The sequence below is a fragment of the Coenobita brevimanus genome, chromosome 103, assembly GCF_032717465.1.
Source record: "Coenobita brevimanus isolate Jiangsu-jjx chromosome 103, ASM3271746v2, whole genome shotgun sequence".
In the NCBI taxonomy this organism is placed as follows: domain Eukaryota; kingdom Metazoa; phylum Arthropoda; class Malacostraca; order Decapoda; family Coenobitidae; genus Coenobita; species Coenobita brevimanus.
In genome coordinates this window covers 37,668,710-37,689,273 of record NC_137056.1, presented here as the reverse complement: position 1 = coordinate 37,689,273, position 20,564 = coordinate 37,668,710, and the positions used below count along the sequence as shown (strand labels likewise).

General features: G+C 42.2%; 1 protein-coding gene and 1 non-coding gene across 2 annotated transcripts in view; one reads left to right on the top strand and one right to left on the bottom strand.

Annotated features, from left to right (window-relative positions):
• Positions 1-6,462: 6,462 nt before the first annotated feature.
• LOC145415862 (5S ribosomal RNA) lies at positions 6,463-6,579 on the bottom strand. The gene has a single exon (XR_013900166.1). It is a non-coding gene; the product is annotated as a 5S ribosomal RNA (ribosomal RNA).
• A 2,080-nt stretch (positions 6,580-8,659) lies between these two features.
• Positions 8,660-20,564, top strand: part of Rab40 (RAS oncogene family member Rab40) — a 63,575-nt gene continuing 51,670 nt past the window's right edge. The window contains exon 1 of the mRNA XM_080284936.1: positions 8,660-8,828. Within this exon, the coding sequence (XP_080141062.1) occupies positions 8,660-8,828 (169 nt within the window). The remainder of the gene's footprint in view (positions 8,829-20,564) is intronic.

The window sequence follows — 20,564 nt, the reverse complement described above, 5'->3', positions numbered from 1 at the left end:
TCGAAAATTCATAGAAAAATCGCTCACCTGAGGTTTAAAATACTCGATACAGGTAGGAGTTCCTCCTTACCTGACTGGGTTTTCTATCAGGCTGGCACCAAAGAAAACGAGTTCTATGGGAGGATAACTATTTCACACCACTCATAAACGGTATTTATTTATTTACTTGGTACGAATTTATATGTAGTACGAGAGTATATTGGTTTTCAAGCAGTAATATAGGCATTATAAGCATTGTTTCATTCACTAATACCTGACCTTTTTTTGCCACATTACCTGATCATCATTTCTAACTGTTTCTTCCTCTAATGCTATGTAAAGTTTGTCCTCCACATTGTCATTGATTGGAGAATCACTCTGGCCCTGAATTTCGTACTGTGGCATGACATGGCTATACTGGCCAGGTCACTGATAACAGGTGAATTGCTGAGACAATGGCATGCAGGGGGGTGGAGGAGGTCATGCTAGGTAAGGCATTGTCCCTGCCTGGCATCTTGTAGAGGAAGGTGTTACGTGTATACGTACCAAAAATCACTCGCGAAAATTGAAAATTGTGCAAATTAGGGACCTTGCAATTTTTTCGCGTTTATGTACGTCGACGGGATTGGCAGTGACAAAACGTGTGGACGTTAAAGAACGTCAAAGGGACGCCGCGGGTTAAGTGCAATGGCAAAGCTTTTGTCAAAGTCCCGAAAGGAGGATGACCAGGGATCCGAAAGGTAGGTGAAAAGATCGCCATTGGAGCATCCCTGACGGAACCCATACTGATGATCAGAAAGAAGGTTGTGATAGGAAAGATGCTTTAAAATTTTTCTGTTAAGAACAGACTCGAAAACTTTTGAGACACAAGATGTTTAGGCAATTGGATGATAGAGCGTTGGGAGTGGTCAGCCTTCTTTGGGATTGGCTGAATGAGAGCAAACTTCCAGCAAGAAGGAAAGGTACAAGTTGACAGACAAAAGTGAAAGAGTTTACCTAAGCAGGGTGTAAGCACAGAGGCACAGTTCTTGAGGACAACAGGAAGGACTCCATCAGGCTCATATGCCTTGTTAGTATTGAGGCCTGTAATGGCAGAAAATACATCAGCTGAAGAAATTTTAATGTCAGCCATGAGAATGTCAGAGGGGGGAAGTGATGGAAGAACAGCACCGGAATCGTCTAAGGTGGAATTGGAGGAGAAAGTCAGAGTGAAGAGATCTGCTTTATCAGTAGAAGAAATAGCTACAAAGCCATCAGAGCAGAAAAGAGGAGGGAAGGATGATGAGGCAAAGTTGTTAGAAAGTTTTTTTTTAAAGGTGCCAGAAAGAGCAGGAAGAATTCGAGTTGGAAAGTTGAGAGCATTTAGTACGGATGAAATTATTTTTAGCAGAGTGAAGAACAGACTTAGTATAATTCTGGGCAGATACATAAAAAAGATGTGATTCAGGGGTGGGCTGGCTCTGGTACCTTATTGCAGACAACGTTAGAACAAGCGTGATTAAACCAAGGCTTTCTTGCATTAGTCAAAGGATATGAGAAAGGAATGCATGCTTCCATGCCCCAGAAAATAACCCCCGTAATGCGCAAGGCACACTCAAATGGCTATTGGCCATGGAAGCAATAATCATTCCAAGGAAAATCAAAGAAGTACCAACTGAGGTCCTCCCAATCCACAGCTCCAAAGTGCCACAGACGACTTTTCTTTGGAAGGTCCACATGCCATACCGGAGTGATAGGACTGGTTATGATCGGAGGAGCCCTACGGAGAGAAAAGATTAACAGTGTAAGCAGAAGGATTAGTTGTAAGGAAGAGGTCAAGTATGTTGGAGCTCTTCCTAAAGACGGTCAGGGATACAGGTAGGGTGCTGTACAAGCTGCTCTAGGTCATTAGGGATAGAAAAGGTGTAGGCTTGTTCACCAGGTGGATCAGTGAAAGGAGAAGAGAGCCAAAGGTGGTGGTGAGCATTGAAATCTCCTAGAATGGAGACTTCACAGAAAGGAGAAATGGATACCTGAGTTCAGCCATGGTGAAGTAATGAACGATGCGTGGGTGGTGGTGGGACACAAACTGTTAATGGAAACAGTTCAGCTGACATACCAAATGGCATTAAAAAAGTGCCCATAAAAAAAAAAATTAAAAAAAAATAAAAAAACTTGCTCGTACGATGTATGGTATGTAGCAGCTACATGTTTTCCATCACATGAAGTATGTAGCAGCTATCGGGCTAAAGTACTGTACCGGTACTTCTTTAGGTCATGATTGTTGCCCTTTTTGTAGATTAGCCTTATTTTGTAATTTTCATTATCTCTAACTATATCATATGCTATCCTGAAAGTTTGCCAAATAGGGTGTGTGTGTGACAGATTATAGTCAATTTCATTTTCTTGCCGAGTAAATATGAGTGTGTGTGTATCAATTCACTATCTCTAATGTTTGAGTGTCAGGGGCAATATGAAAGGTTTATCAGTATCATATGGAGGGGAGCTGGTGTATGGGGGATGGAGTGTACGGTCAAACAGGACATGGAAGGGTAAGGGTAGATAGGGTTGAGTAGCATTAGGATAGGATTGGGTAGGGACTGTATGGTAAGGTAGGGTAGGGTAACATTAGGATAGGAGTGGGTTGGGACTGTTGGGTAAGGTAGGATAGGGTAACTTAGGGTAGGCTAAGGAAGGGCATGGTAGAGCAGGGAAGATGTGAGGTTGAGTCAGGAAAACATATAGGAGAATTTTTTGCTTCCAGTCATTAAATTATAACTAAATGGGAAATACTGTAGGGTAGAGAAGAGCAGGGAATGATAAGGTAGGCTGGGTAAGTGGGAAGGATATGGTCGAGATTAACTAAGCAAGGAAAAGGTGAGGTAGTCAGGAAAAAATATAGGTGAATTTCTTACTTCTAGATGTTAAATTACTGTTAAATTTAAGCTGAGAATAAAAAATGCTAGATTGTTGGTAATTTCTGAAAATCGGAAGAAATTTTTTTTAAATGTGCAGAATATTGTCAGATCTTTGTAAAACTCTCTAGCTCATGGGTAGATTTTTAGATGCTAAAATCTGATTAAAAATTGTCGCTACATACAAATAAAAGATCGCTAGATCATTCCTAAATACAAGAATTCCTAGCAAGTGGCGAGAAAAAGGCATTATAATCTCTCTAATATCACTAAAACTGTAGCAATCAAGAAAACAACTGCCTCTAAGTAGAAGTTCAATCTTTCTTAATAGAATTGAAAAAATGCTACTGATAACCCTGCTGAGTTTTTTGTGTAAGTGTGATGGGATGATCAGGAACAATGACCAAATCAATGCAAATTTCACCATGGACAAAGAATGTTGTATGAGAATAATTGGTTGAGAGTTCTTTTGCTCCCTCTACATATAGGCTAAAACTTGGTCTAATGAAGCAATTAGTTAAAAGCTTTGTCACGAGAAGGAGAGGACTTTATGCATATTTGTGGAAAAGGCTTCCAGGTCTAACATTAAAATACTGTACAACACCAATGTACACACACACACACACACACACACACACACACACACACAAAAAAGATGGAGTGCGCATACCGAGGAAAGCGGAATGTCAATGCCAGCTATAGGGAAGGGGGGTGACAGTTCGGACATTTTTAACCCCTTAAACGCGGCTGTGTACAGTCGTTCCCCCCCGAGTGGCGGGGTTGTAGCGGGGTCTGAGTACCTGTAGGAAAATACTCGCCAAAAATCAGAGATTAACCCTAGAACATTATACTTGGTATGGCAGATAGTACTTACATTCAGCTTTCTCCAGAGACAGGTGTTGAGCCTTCATGGACTACCCAAGGACTTGTGGAGACTTCCACAGTTGGGTAACCAAATCTTCACTTTCACACCTCCAGCAACACGGTTTCCCCTCTACCACAGCCTCATTCTGTCACAGTAAACTTTATACTACAACGTAAAGGTAGTTAGGAATCCGTATTTGTACAATAAGCACTGAAAATAAGGCTAAAATCAACGGAGCGTACGGCCGACATGCACTGTGGCGGCGGTCTTCCCGTCACTCAACAAACATTTCCATTTTCATAGCTAAAAACATGTATACTACATTATTTTCAATCATATTACTTCCCAAAAGATCACCACGACGCGCTTTTTATTCTGCCTTACGTCCGCCACTTTATTCTCGTTCCTGTCGGCCGCTTGCACTGACTGGGAAGAGCTAGAACTCGCCATAATCTCACTTTGAAAGCCTGCAGTAAACTGACGCTAAACAGGGGCAAACCGTGAGAAAAAAAGCTAGTGTTACAACTGGGGAAACAAGCGTTTCCTAGTAGCATAAACTGCTTGTGAGAGGAGAGTGCAGATTTACAGTTCTGAGCACTCAGAGCGCTGCCATGTATCACAGCCAGGCTGGCCGGGCCGTGGTGGGGGGGGGGATGGGGGAAAAACGCGATATTTGGCAACAACTGAGGTCAGTAGTACAAAGGTAAAGTATGCTAGTTGTAGCTAGAGGGTGGTGGTACTGATAGACAATACCAGCTGGAGCCTGCTTGCCCGCGGTTATTCAAAATTTACTCAAATCGCAAACGCGACGATCCGCCATTATGTCCTTTGGGCCGACCGTTGCAAATGCGACGATCCGCGTTTAAGGGGTTAAAGAAAATCATCATCATCATCATCCGGACCTCCTTTCCCACCCAAGGGCAGGGTGAGGAGTAACAATGTCCAGACAGCCCAAAATTGCCCAATCCAATGGGCCATGCTTCCATTCACTCATCATTCAAGCCCCCGGAATCCTGGCTCTATCGGATACGCCAAAAACATTCACCACGTTCTGTAGCTTCACATATCGTATCCGACAGAGCCAATCCAGACACTGCCACGTTAAAAAGGGGTGCCAAATATCCCTGATCATGCATAGGGCCTATCTCCTCACAAAATTCATCCAGCCAGCTCGATCTGTCAGTTCCCTAGCCTCACTGACTTCCAAACCTCTCTTCCTCACACATTCATCCACCATATCTCTCCACCTTCTCCTTGGGCTACCTCGCCTCGTCCCTCCTTCAAATTCGCTCAGATATACCTTCTCCACCACTCTATTGTTATCCATTCTCTCCACATGACCATACCATCTCAGTACACTCTCTTCAATTCTGGTGTCCACTGACTTCCTCACTCCGCATCTTTCACGAATCACAGTATTTCGTATCCTATCCACCCTCTGTACTCCAAATACATTCCTCAGCAGTCCCATCTCCAATGCTCTTACTCTTGACTTTTCACTTTCATGCCACATCATAGTCTCGCATCCATATGTTAAAGTTGGCACTAACACGCCTTCATGTAAGCCTCGTGCAGCTGCAACACTGAAGACTCTGTTTCTTATGAAGGCCTTCATTGCACCAGCTACTTTTCTTCCTTGTGTCACTCTACTTTCAACTTCTTTTGCACATTTTCCTCTCCTTTCTATCACTGTACCAAGGTATTTGAGCTCTCTCACAAATTCCAGTCTCTCTCCATTCACTGTTACATTGCACTGGGAGTCACCTTCTCTCTCAATAACCATCACTTTACTCTTTTCTACATTTACTCTCAAGGAACGACGCTTACAGACATCAGCAAAACTCTGCACTAGCCTACCAAGTTCTTGTCCGGTACTTGCAAGCAGTACTGCATCATCAGCATACAATAAATTTGAGATATTCCATCCATCACCATCCATTACCAATGCCATCCCTCTCTCCATTACTCGTGTTTTTACTTCTCTCATCACCCCATCCATATATACATTGAACAACCATGGAGACATCACACAACCTTGCCACACGCCCACACTAATTGTGAACCATTCACTTAGATGCCCATTAACCCTGACACATGCTTCACTATCATCATAAACACTCTTGACAGCACCTAACATCTTACCCTCTACACTGTACATGCGCAAAACTTTCCACAATTCTTCTCTGTCCACTTTGTCATATGCTTTTTCCAGATCCATGAATGCCATAAACACCTTATGGTCCTTCTCACAAGCCTTCTCTACTATCTGTCTCACTGCAAATATTTGGTCCACACATCCTCCGCCACTCCTAAAGCCACCCTGTTCATCACTCACTAGGACTTCTGATATCTCTCTTACTTTCTTTAAAGAAAATATTGATAAAAATTAAGGTTTTAGCAGAAGTGTAATCTAGTTTATGTTAAAATGTAGCCACATCATTGGACTCTTTAGGCTGATAATATGAAATTCTTAGCTCTTTTCAGCTTTAAGCTATACGGTAGTTAACGAAACACAAGTGACTAAATCGACCGAACCATCCCTACCACTGGTGATGGTTCGGACAGTAGGGTGGGATGGTTCAGCCATATGTATTACTCAGCATTCATTTCATTCATTCATTGCCAGACGCCATGTATCCCAAACGGCGTGGCCAAGGGCTTAGAGTTAATTGTTTTACAGGGAGGGGCACTAATCCTCCACCAACCCCACTTGACATGTAGGAATGCCAACAGCATGGTGTTCCCAGGTGGTCACCCATCCAAGTACTAACCAGACCCAACGTTGTTTAACTTCGCTGATCGGACGGGAAGCGGTGTACTCAACGTGGTATGGCCATTGGCATATTCTTAAAATTATGTGACTTATATTGGATAAAAACAAACATTTATTAATTCAAAGATGTTTCATTTTCCTAAAGTACAATACCGGTATTGAACTTCAGAATCCAAATGAACTACTTGATATAAACAAATATGTATATATAACTGCAGTAACCTTCACCAGATTTATTAATACATGACAACCTCTTACTTTCTGCTACATAATTATGCATAATTAGCCTCCTCTCTCTCTCTCTCTCTCTCCCTGGAATATTGACTTCACTTTTCACTTACTAGGCCTTATTTCAGACAGACTAACTTAAGACTTTTAATGCATATTGCAGCCTGCAAAACTGAAACCCCTTCCTTCTTTTAACACTTTGAGGAATAGGTTAAATAACCAAAACTACTAATATATATTCCCTGATAACTATTAACGGTGCTTCACTATGTGTCCAAATATAAATGATCAAAAGTAGCGTTATCATTTGATACGGTTATGACTTGGTAGTAGTGGAGGGACAATTAGGACTGTCCGAACTATCCTCCTCAACTGTCCGAATCATCCCGAATCTAGCTTCACACGAGAGAAATTAACATTCGTTTTTCATAGCAGTATGTTCTACATGCAACACAGATCCACCCTGATAATGCACAGTTCGATACTCGGCATATTCATAAAGGTAGAGCTTACGATATACACTCAAACTATTACATAGGAGATGCAAAAAATAAAAAAATAAATAAATAAATAAAATCTGACCTGCATAAAAAACGTGAGGCGCGTCTAGCTTGGAGGTTCCGTGTGGTCAAAGAAACTTGAAACTCTCCCACTTTCACGCAAGATCACAAGGTCCCATTCGTTTATCAGGAAATGCACTGTCCGAACCATCCCACTGGCCGAACCATCTCCACCCTCCCCTACGGCGGGTAACTGCAGCCTGAATGTTGCAGTACCGCGATAAGCTACCAAAAAACCATAAACGGATAAGGCGCAGTATTAAATATATATATATATATATATATATATATATATATATATATATATATATATATATATGATTGAAAAATCTATAATTTATTATTAGTATGCATTTTACTTTTTTACAGTTGTATATACATTTTTTTAAAATATGACTTCATGCAGAGCCTACTCTTGAGTAATATTCTTCATTTTATGAGAATACCGTACGTGATGGCGGGTAACCGGTATGAGATTTGTAATTATCACCCCAATAATATACTATTTAAGCAAAAGTAGCTGAAACAACATGTTGCATTTTGGAGACAAACCCATTGCTTAGCCTATAATCCATTTGTCTTTGAAATACTAATCTTCGATATTTATTCATATATCTGGGACGGATTCAAACCAATAACAGACTTAGCAACCACTACGAATAATCAATCACTATTCTTAAAATGAATAAATAAATAAATAAATAAAATAGAAAAAGAAATAAATCGACATTTTACACTAGTTTATCCCTCTGGGTGCTCTGTGACAGCTGCCTCTGTGCTGCCATCTGGTGATACTAGTTAGTTTGTTTTGTTCTTGTTGGCCAGGTTAAGTGCAGCTCAGAGAATTGTCTTCACATTGGCTGTTTGAAGTCCTTAATAGACTTTTCGAGTCAGATAATGAATATATGGTATAAACACTTGTGAGCTGAAAAGGTGGCATGGTTCTTATCCCTGCACTGGAATAAGTCGCATGTACTAGAGATACGGTAACTTTCACAGTGCTTGAGGGATTTTGGATGGCATTTGTGTTGTCCTTGGCACTATCTGTGAGGTGGCACAGTGCAGGCAGGTGTATTAACTCATCTTTATTAATTTGAAAAGGAACCTCCCATTACTTCAGAGGCCTCGTGCTAGATGTGTTAATTCAAGAACTTTTGTTAATAGGCCTGCGTATAAGGTCATTCAGATATATCCTGATGGCAAAGTTGCCAACATTTATCTGCGTGTTGTTGCATACCAAGGTATATACCTTGAGTGGGAAAGGAGTGATAAGAATTAAGGCTATCAACTGACTAAAATTCCGGCCAAGGTGGCTTCTGACTCCGATGCATCAATCAGCAATAGCAATTCGAGTGATGAGATGAGTATGATGTCTGATGGTGGGGGGCAAGGGGGAGGTGGGGAGTCCAGTAAACCATATGACTATCTGCTCAAGTTCCTGTTGGTGGGAGATAGTGATGTTGGGAAGCATGAAATCCTACAGCCCCTTGAGGATGGATCCACAGAATCTCCCTTCTGTGTTGGCAGTGGTAAGTTTTTGTTTTGATCATGTGGCTTGCATGGACCTGATAGTTATGTACCATAATTTGTAAGCTAATATGTGATAATGCCTGGAATTTAATACTGTACTTTTTCTTGTCAGAGTAATAGTTTTGAAAATTTGGAGAAATTTGTTATTTTGTTGTTAGTTATTGAACTTCTATATATATTTGTGGTAGGTGGTGCTAAGGCTGCAGTATGTGTGGATGGTGAACTGAGTGAATTTTTCTCTTTGAAGGTTGGGTTGAAACAGGGATGTGTCATGTCTCCATGGTTGTTCAATCTGTACCTGGATGGGGTAATAAAAGAGGTACAAGGTAGGGTAGTGGATGTTGGAGTGGCCCTGGTGAGAGAGGATAGTGTTTGGAAACTCCCTGTACTGTTGTTTGCAGATGATACTGTGTTGTTGAGTGAAGACGAAGGAGAGCTGCAAGGCTTGGTAGATGAGTTTGGGAGAGTGTGTAAGAAACGGAATCTAAAGGTGAATGTAGGGAAGAGTAAAGTGATGGTCTTTGAGAGAGGTGAAGTCAGTGAATGTACAGCGAGGTTGGATGGTGAGGAATTGGAAAATGTTAGTACGTTTAAGTACTTGGATCGTGTGATGAGTAAGGATGGAGGTTTGGAGGGTGAAGTGCTTGAAAGGGTACAGGAGGGAAGAAAGGTTGCTGGTTCCTTGAAAGCAGTGATAAGAAGCAGGGAAGTGAAAAAGTTACTACATGACAGTATTGTGATACCAACTCTAACGTATGGAAGCGAAGCTTGGACGTTGCTGGAAGGACACAAGTCAAGAGTGAGAGCAGTGGAAATGAGTTAAGAGGAGCCTGTGGAGTCACATGGAGAAACAGGCTGACAAATGAAAATATAAAAGAGCATTGTGGTGTGGATGTGATAGGAAGCGTTAGGAGGAATACACTGAGGTGGTTTGGCCATGTGGAGAGGATGGAGGGTGAAAGACTGACGAGGAGAGTGTATATGAGTGAGGTGGAGGGGGGAAGAAGGAAGGGGAGGCTGAGGATGAGATGGAGGGATGGGGTGGAGAGGTATATGAGAGAGGGGGGTGTGAGTTGGGAGTGGGGCAGTGAAATGGCGGGGGACAGGGTGACGTGGAGGCGATTTGTTTGTGGCCACCCCAAACGGGATTGGGGCGTCTGGCAGTAGATAGATAGATAGATGGTGGTAACCATCATTCACACACTTGAAACAGTGCTGGTCACAACTTCCTTCACCATTATCATTCTTTTTCTGTGTCTGCCCTCCTCTTTTCAAATTTCTTCCTATCTTCCCTGTCACTTTTCATTCTTCTTTTAAGTGGCATTACATTGAGTGACAAGTCTGATGATTTCTTGTAAGCCAAAAAACCACTAACCCCTAAAGTACTAATAGGATCGATTGGTACTTTTCCAGAATTTGGCATGATGCTGAATAGGATCAATAGAGGAGCCTTTGTAAAAAACTGCGGACACTGGGCTTCGGCCCGATTGTGATGTATATCGATGCAAGCCAATGAGAACTAAGTCCTGAGTAGGGAGTATCCTTGCCCCTACCCATGGTAGGGGGGTGATTCCCCCACCGGCCTCTCACCACCTACCTCTACCCCAAACCCTCTCCCCCTTCCTCGCTTGTGACTGAACTCACAGCTCCTCCTACCAACTCTATAAAGCTGATTTTTCCATGCCACACTCCCCCCATCATCCTCCCTCCACCTTCCTCCCTCATTCTCCCCCCTCCACCCCTTCATACTCCCTCCACCTCCAGCTACTTTCTTGCTGTGACTACATGGTAAACATTTGACACATGAGAATGATATACCGGGTATACATTTTCTGGTGTGGAAAATCAAGATCCTTCATTCTATAATACCAAAATTAATCTTGGAGCAATTTTTTTTTTTCTCTCTCTTCCTCTATGCAAGGGTTGCCAGTGTCAGTTTTTGATCTTTGACAGGCTATAGCTCAGTAACCAGTTGGTCCAGATTGCTCTGGTGTGTGGCATAAGGTGTGTAAATTCAAGCTCTAAACCTTAGGCATAACACTTTTTACTTCTGTAAGAGTTGAAAAATTGGCTCCATATACAGGTTATCAGGGAAGTGTGGGCGATCGAATTGCATATCCTAGGGGTTAATGTTGGATGGTAACCATATACCCAACCCATATAGGCTATGTAACCTATATGTTAGCAAGTGGGTGGGTGGAGGGTTAGTGTCCCTCTCTGTAAAAAAAAAAAAATACCGGTAATAATAAAAAAAATAAATAACTCAAAGACAAACAGCCAACCTTTATGGAATTACAGCATCTGGCTGTAGATAAACATACCCAGTATATATTACATGCAGTTTAAGCCTAACAAGACCTAACCCTGAAAGCAACATCCAGTAATCTTTAAGGAGACATGGGACCACCTTATAAGGTTTACAGAAGTGTGTTTTCAGTATGAAGAGGATTAATTAATAAACAAGGAAAATATGGTTAAGTAAGGGATACCCGGTAGGTTAGATAAGGATAAATTTGGTCAGATTAGCATAAGGTAGGTTAGGTTAAGATAGAATAACTGGCCTGAGGTTAGGTTGTTACAAAATGTTTGATAAGTTTTCAATAAAAAGGCACTGATAAGGGTAATCTCGTTCAGAATGACACTTTAATGTCAGCCTCACTAATTTTGCCACCAGCTGAAGATTTCTGACTTTATATAATACCGTACCGGTACGGTACTGGCCTGCACTTGAAACAAAGTTGAGCACATTACGTCTCATATACTGTAATGAAACTTCGGTATCTTGCAGACATATACATAAATCCTTCCTACTCAGTGTTCAAGCATTACTGAACAGGAAGGATTTTTGCACCAAAACGTGAAAAAATTGGTAACTATACTTAAATTTTGGCAGTAGAGTTTTATACCACACGTAATAGTTTTGCTATACACTTGAAGATAGGTATCATACAAGGCGTAATTCATATTGTTGGCCAAGTTTTCCATACATACAAGGCCTTGAAATATGATCTGGCATCAAAAATTGCACCACTCTTCAACTATTGTTGTTTGAAGTGTTCTGTACAGCAGGGGCTGTGATGTTGCCATCATCAGTCCATTGCTTCAGCAGTACAATAAGATTTCAGATTTGTAGAGCATCTGAGGTAAGTAAACAATACATTGGTTGCAACATTTTCACAGCTTTATTGCAGGTTCCCCGCCATTTCACTCCCCTTCCCCCAGGTCACCCCCTCCCCCCTTCTTTCATGTACCTCTCCACCATATCCCTCCATCTCATCCTTGGCCTCCCCTTCCCTCCCTTCCTCCACCTCTCTCGCATACGCTTTCCTCGTTAATCTCTTGCTCTCCGTCTTCTCCACATGGCCAAACCACCTCATTGTGTTTCTCCTAATGCATCTTATCATATCCACATCCATAGCACAATGCTCCCTCACATCCTCATTTGTCATTTTGTCTCTCCATGTGACTTACTTCCCTGTTTCTTATCACAGCTTTCAAAGAACCAGCAACCACTGTTCCTTGTTGTACGCTTTCAAGCATTTCACCCTCTAAACTTCTTTCCTCACTCATCACTCCACCCAAGTACTTAAATGCACTCACATTTTCCATTTCCTCCTATCCAGCCTGATTGTACATTCAGTGACTTCATTTCTCTCGAAGACCATAACTTTACTCTTCCGTACATTTCTTACACACACTCCTAACCTCATTCATCGAGTCATGTATCTCCCCTTCGTCCTCACTGAACAACACAGCATCATCTGCAAATAACAGTCCAAGGAGTTTCCACACACTGCCCTCTCCCTGTAGGGCTGCTCCAACATCCACTGCCCTTCCTTGTACAGCATCTGTTTTATAACCCCATCCATTTATAGATTGGTTCACTAAAACACACACACACACACACACACACACACACACACACACACACACACACACACACACACAAAGAAATAAGAACAGTACTAAGAGGAAACTACTCATCATGGAAAGAAGTGACTAGTGGAGTACCACAGGGTTCAGTGCTGGCACCAATCATGTTTTTAGTGTATATAAATGATATAAACAGTAACTGTGGAAATGAGAGCTATCTGAATATGTTTGCAGATGATGCAAAAATACAAAGGAGAATTACTAGCACAGACTCTTGTAGGGAGCTACAAGAAGAATTAAATAAACTTCATGAATGGAGTAGTACATGGCAAATGGAATTCAGTGTGGACAAGTGTCATGTAATCAAGTTTGGTAAAAGTGGAAAAAGACCTGATTGGGATTATAAGTTAGGAAATAAAACCCTATACACATCAGAAAGAGAGAAAGACCTAGGTGTGATCATCAATAACAGACTATCTCCGGCTGACCACATCAGCGAGAAGGTACGGAACATGTATACACTGCTTGCAAATATGAGAATAGCATTCACATACATAATGAAGACATGCTAAGAAGGATAATAACATCATTCATTAGACCAACCCTGGAATATGCATCAGTAGTCTGGAGTCCTCATCTTAAAAAGCACACAGACAAGATTGAAAAAGTTCAAAGGGCCGCTACAAGATGGATACCAAGCTTAAGGGACCTAAGCTACAATGAAAGACTAAATAAACTGAATCTACCAACACTACAGGAGCGAAGGAAAAGAGGTGACATGATAATGCTATATAAGTGCATATCAGGGAAGGAGAAAATAGACATAAATGATTAGGGTACTTAACACATGGAGAAGCATCAGCAAGAGGACACTGCAAAAAACTGCATAAGAAGAGAGGTGATAAAGACGTAAGGAAATTCAGTTTCCCAAACAGAGCAGTTGACCAATGGAATGCACTACCGAATGAAATAGTGCGTGCCAAAACAATTCACAAATTTAAGGATACGTACAATAAATATGGTTTAAGACACGGGACAGTACGAGCTTGACTCATTCCTGTAAAGATACAATTAGGTAAGAACAATTAGGTAAGAACACACATACACACACACACACACACACACACACACACACACACACACACACACACACACACACACACACACACGAACGATAAGAGATCATTAATACAAACCATGAACAGGCTTGGCACCAGGACTGATCCCAGTGGCACGCCGGCATTAATTGAGTGGAAATTGGAATATACATCATCTACTTTTATTTTTCTGGTGCTGAGATAGGCCTATGAGAAAAGCAGAGGAAAAAAAAGACGTCAGTCCATAGCAAGGGAGTTTGGATAGCAGGGAACAGTGCCACACTTTTTGAAAGCATTAGAAATATGTACCGGTATATATCTATGTGTCTATCTATCTATCTATCTATCTATATATATATATTTATATATATATATACAGTAAAGTCTAAAATTTCGACAGTTTAGAATTTGATGATTCGAATGTACTGTAGATGCATTTTGGAGTGGTCTGCCTATCTCACTTTTCGATGCAAAATCGCGAATTTCAATGCTGTCACGGGCTTCATAAGCAGAAACAAAGATCATCACCTTCTTCAGGCCAATTACTAGGGTGTTGCAAGATATAACCATCAAAAGGGGTGAGGTGGAAATGTTGACACTGCAGATGTCCAGATACTGAAGGATGATTTTCATTTTGAGGAATTTGGGTTGGTTACCTCCACAGAGGAGGCTACTTCAACTAAGTGGTCCACCCCTGCCACACACCATCAACACCAGCCAGCCAAGTGATAATATTCCATAACCTAAGGTTAGTACTGTACTGTACAGTGTGCTGTAACTACTGTAATAAAAACTGTGACAGGATACTGACAAACTGTAACAAATTTTGCTGTATTCTACACTACAGTACAGTATGACAATACAGTGCAGAACTACAGTTACTTAACCACATTTATAGTTCATAAAGTTTACAGGGAGTGTGGGCAAAATATCATGATTTTACATAGTGAAGTTGGGAGGCCCTGGACCCAAATTGATTTTTCCCATAAGAAGTTCAGTTTAAATTTCGATGTTTTGAATTTAGATGCGGTTTTTTGCTACCGCAAGGGACAGCATGGTGGAATGATGAGGTGAATCGAGCTGTGGAACAAAAGAAGAAGGCATATAGTGAATAGTTAGCGAGTAGAGGTAGGGGAGAAGATGAGAGAGAGAAGAGAGAGGTATATGTGAGCAGGAGAAGGGAGGTTAAGAGACTGGTGAAGGAGAGTAAAAAGAAAGTGTATGAAGAGTTTGGGAGGAATCTGAGTGTAAAATGGAGGGAGAGTAAGAAATTGTTTTGGAAGGAGGTAAAGAAAGTAGGCAGTTTGAAAGGGGAAATAGTAGGGGAGTGAAAGATAGGAATAATAGATTGTTGGTGGAGAAGAGAGAGAAACTGAGGAGATGGAAGGAGCACTTTGAGGATTTGTTGAATGTGGAGAGTGAGAACAGTGCGAGTATAAGTGGTTGGAGAATGGCTGGGAGAAGAAGAGATGAAAGGAGGGAGGAAGAGATCAATAGAGCGGAAGTAGTGGAAGTGATGAAGAAGATTAAGTTGGGAAAGGCCCCAGGAATTGATGGAGTGTGTGGTGAAATGCTTAGGTATGGGGGTGAGATTGTTGTGGAGTGGATATGGAAGTTGTGTAGATTGGCTTGGGAAGAGGGAAGGGTTCCAGAGGACTGGAAATCAGGTATAATTGTTCCTTTATACAAAGGAAAAGGAGAGAGAGAAGTATGTGGTAACCATAGGGATATTTGCCTACTTATTGTGACTGGTAAAATATATGGTAGAATACTCATTGATAGGGTTAGGCATATGACAGAGGAGCTAGTTGGAGAAGAACAAGGGGGATTTAGGAAGGGAAAAGGGTGTGTAGATCAGATATTTGTTCTAAGATGTTTAGTGGAGAAGTATCTAGAGAAGGGAAGGAAAGTGTATGCCACCTTCATGGACTTGGAGAAAGCTTATGACAGAATAGATAGGCAAGATATGTGGAAGGTATTAAGAATATATGGAGTGGAGGGGAAATTGTTGAGTGCTGTGAAGAGTATGTACGAGGGAGCTAGGGCTACAGTGCGAATGGATGGTGAACTAAGTGAGTTCTTTGATCTCAATGTGGGACTGAAACAGGGTTGTGTGATGTCTTCATGGCTGTTTAATATATACATGGGTGGGGTTGTAAAGGAGGTGCAGGGTAGGGCAGTGGATGTGGGGGTGGCTCTAATGAATGAGGGTGAGATGTGGAAGCTTCCAGTGTTGCTGTTTGCTGATTATACAGTACTGTTGAGTGAAGATGAATGGGAGTTGCAAGGTTTGGTGAATGAATTTGGGACAGTGTGTAGGAGGAGGAATCTGAAAGTTAATGTAAACAAAAGTAAAGTTATGGTGTTTGAGAGGAATGAAGTCACAGAGTGTGCAGTGAGGTTGGATGGTGAGGATATGGAAAATGTGAGTGCATTCAAGTACTTGGGTAGTATGATGAGTAAGGATGGAACTTTGGGGGATGAAGTGCGTGAAAGTGTACAGCAGGGAAGGAAGGTTGTTGGTAGACTGAAAGCAGTGATGAGAAATAGGGAGGTGAGTATGGAAGTTAAGAAGTCACTGCTTGATAGTATTGTGATCCCTACCCTGACGTATGGAAGTGAGGCATGGATCTTGCAAGAGGGGAACAAGTCAAGAGTGAGAGCAGTGGAAATGAGTTACTTGAGAGGAGCATGTGGAGTGACAGGGAGGGACAGGTTGACGAATGAAGAAGTGAAGGAACGCTGTGGGGAGGATGTGGATGTGGTTGAGAAGATTAGGAGAAATACACTGAGGTGGTCTGGACATGTGGAGAGAATGGAGAATGAAAGACTGACTAAGAGGGTGTATGTACGTGAGGTGGAGGAAGGGAGAGGGAGAAGTAGACTGAGGATGAGGTGGAGGGATGGAGTTGAGAGGTATATGAGGGAGGGGGGGGTGAGTTGGGGGGAGGGTAGTCAAATGGTGGGTGACAGAGCGACTTGGAGGCGTTTTGTCTGCGGCCACGCTTTGCGGGATTAGGGCGTCGGGCTATAGATAGATAGATAGATAGATTTTTGGTACCTATGTCCATCAAAATTTGGGATTTTACTGTATATATATATATAATCCCTCTACTGTCCGATGAAATAGAGCCAAAGGCATGTGCGGAAAGTGGTCCCGTCCAGATAGTCGGCCCCAGCCTCCTGGACTTGTACTTAAGGACCCTAACCCAGCCTAACTTTGAAAGCCATCTAAATAACTCCCTACCGGACATGCATAGCACTGTTTAAACCTATTTAAGACCCTATTCACACCAGTAATGGACATAAAGCATGAAATGAAAAGGAACCAAAGAATGAGGAATTAGAAGTGACTGTACCTCAGCCATGGTATTTACAGCACATTTGTGGCCGCCTTCTCTAAGGCTTTGGCAGTGATGAAAATGCTCTTGAAGCATGTACAGTAATCCAGTGTTGTGCTGCACTTACAGTAATTCTTTGCACTGTGAGTTATAATTATTTAACACTCTACATTGTAAATTGCACCATGCCAGTTTCAACCACCAGTTTGCACTCCACAGTTAATCCTTTGCACTCTAAATTCTAATTTCTTAACACTGCACAACACTGTAAATTCCCGTGTGGTCTGCTGGCAAGGTATTGCAGTTTATTCACTGTTCATTCACAAAAAACGAGCACGTGTGGCATCCACTGCAATAAACATCCACTCGCGATCGAAGTTAAGCAGTAACTGTTGGAGTGTTGGTGACGGGGAAACAGAGTTGCCAGATCGCAAAGGCCACATTATCAAACTCCTCAATTTTCATTACCAAATATAACTTTTCATTACCATATATAACTTTTCATTACCAATTTTGTAAAGCTAGCATTTATTCTTCACAAATTATATATATAAGTGGAAATACATGTAATCACGCTCCTTATAATAAGCAGCGTGTTGATTATTTTCACGCTATGTCCACTAGCAGATTAATCATAGAGAGCAGACAATCTACCATCTCCATCCTGTGTATCCTCATACTTGTGAAAAATCTGTTTGGTAATGCATTATTCTGATTCATCACCAAACAGATTTTTCATTACCAATTTGGCCCACATTTGGTAATGAAAAATACCATATGGCAACCGTGACAGGGGAGGGGGGAGGAAGGAAGGGGTGAAGGGACCGTGATGTAAACAGCTGTTTGGCGCCGCGTGGCAATTTCAAATTATGGGAGGGAAAAAAATTGGATTTTGGGGGTATTTTTTTCTTTTTTTGGCCATTTTTGGGTTCTGAAGGTCAGGCCCTAAATGTCGGGTAAGTGGGGTGTCCAGAAAGTGGGCCTCTGGATAGTATAGGGATTAGGTACTGATGTAACATGTGATTGGACAAGAGGACCACCAAGACATAAAGTAACTTGGTGGTGGGATGAGGGTGTAGAAGCTGCAGTTAAGGAGAAAAGAAGGCTTTTCCGGGAATGGAAGAAGGGCGGTAGCAAAGAGGAATGTTTGGCTGCCAAGCGGAGGGCTAGAAGAGAGGTATACAGGGCAAAGTCTGAGTCACAGAGACTATTACTTGATAACCTAAATCATAGGGAAAGGAAAAATATGATATTTAGGGTGGCAGGTCAGGTGAAGAGGGATAATCGGGATATTATTGGTGAGCAGTGTGTGAAGAATGATGAAGGAAGGGTAGTGGTGAACAGTGAGGATATTAAAGATGCATGGAGAGAGCATTATAACCGGTTGTTGAATGAGGAGTTTGACTGGAACAGGGAATGTTTGGAGCCAGCAGATCCAGTGTCAGGCCCTTGGCCTTTGATTGATGCTGCTACTGTGAGTGAGGCAATAGGCAGGATGAAGGTGGGAAAGGCAGCAGGTGTGTCTGGGTTGACTGCCGAAATGTTGAAGGCCTCAGGCGATGTAGGGGTGAGGTTAGTCACTGACCTGATAAATAGGATTATTTATGAGTGTGTTGTCCCAGATGATTGGCTGAAGAGTGTAATTGTAAATGTGTATAAAGGGAAGGATGATGGGCTGGAAAGAGGATATTATAGAGGTATAAAGCTTTTAGATCAGATAATGAAGGTAATGGAGAGAGTTTTAGAAGGTACGGTATGATGAAGGTAATGGAGAGAGTTTTAGAAGGTATGATTAGAGAAGAGTGAATATTGATGAGACGCAGTTTGGGTTTATACCAGGTAGGGGGACCACTAATGCTATATTCATTGTTCAGCAGCTTCAGGAAAAATATATTGGTAGGAGAAGGGATCTTTATTTTGTTTTTGTTGATTTGGAAAAGGCCTTTGACAGTCCCAAGAGAGGTGGTGAAGTGGTCAATGAGAAAGCTTGGCTTGGAGGAGTGGCTGGTTAGGGTGGTTATGGCTATGTATGTAGGTGCTCACACCCAGGTAAGAGTGAATGGAGATTTGAGTGATGAGTTTTCCGTGAATGTTGGTGTGCATCAGGGGTCGGTTTTGAGTCCCATGTTGTTTATCACGGTACTTGAAGCCCTTTCACGTGACTTTAGAAACGGACTCCTGTGGGAGTTGTTGTATGCTGATGATTTGGTGTTGATTGCAGAGGATGAAAGGGAGGCAGAGGAAAGGTTTAGGAAGTGGAGAGATGGTATGGGGCACAAGGGTTTAAGGGTAATTGCAGATAAAACAAAAGTGATGATATCTAGGGTTGGTGGCGGTACTGTCAGAGACAAGGGAGAGTGGCCATGTGCAGTTTGCCACAAGGGCGTGGGAAGTAATGCCATCTTGTGCGGTGTTTGTGATAAATGGGTGCATAAGAGATGTAGTGATATCAGAGGTAAACTGCGAGATAATGCTGATTTTATGTGTACGGCGTGTCAGGGAGAGCAGGTGGAGATTGTCAGCCGTGAAAGGATTGAACTTGGTGAGTCTCTTCAGTGTGTGGAAGAGTTTTGTTATTTGGGTGACATGGTGTGTGCTGGAGGTGGGGCTGGAGCTAGCTCTGTGGCTAGGGTGAGAAGTGGTTGGAAGAAGTTCAGGGAGCTCTTGCCTCTCCTGACATTGAGAGGACTCTCCCTACGTGCTAAAGGGTCTTTGTATGCAGCATGTGTTAGGAGTGTAATGCTGTATGGTAGTGAGACCTGGGCAGTGAAGGAGGAAGATATTCGCCGGCTCAGACATACAGAAATGACAATGATTAGGTGGATGTGCAGTGCGTCCCTGCATCCAAGGCCTGGAGGGGCTGGGTTTACGATGGAAGAGTTGAGAGGTAGGATGGGACTGGAGTGTATTGGTGTTGTGATGAGAGGTAGATTGAGATGGTTTGGACATATGGAGAGGATGGGGGATGGTAATTGGGTGAGGAAGGTGGGAAGTGTTAATATTTGGGGGTGGGGTTATGAGGGGTAGACCGAGAAAGACATGGGACGAGGTCATTAAGTGTGACCTCAGGGTTAAGGGCCTGAACAGGGAGGCTGAAATGGATCGTGTAGCGTGGAGAGCCGCCATTAGGTGACCAAGGCCGACACATGCAAGCATGTTGGAGCCTTTAAAAACGAAAAATATACCGTATATATATATATATATATATATATATATATATATATATGGTTCTGTGTTGTTGAGTGAAGACGAAGGGGAGCTGCAAGGCTTGGTGGATGAGTTTGGGAGAGTGTGTAAGAAACAGAATCTAAAGGTGAATGTAGGGAAGAGTAAAGTGATGGTCTTTGAGAGAGGTGAAGTCAGTGAATGTACAGCGAGGTTGGATGGTGAGGAATTGGAAAATGTGAGTACGGTTAAGTGCTTG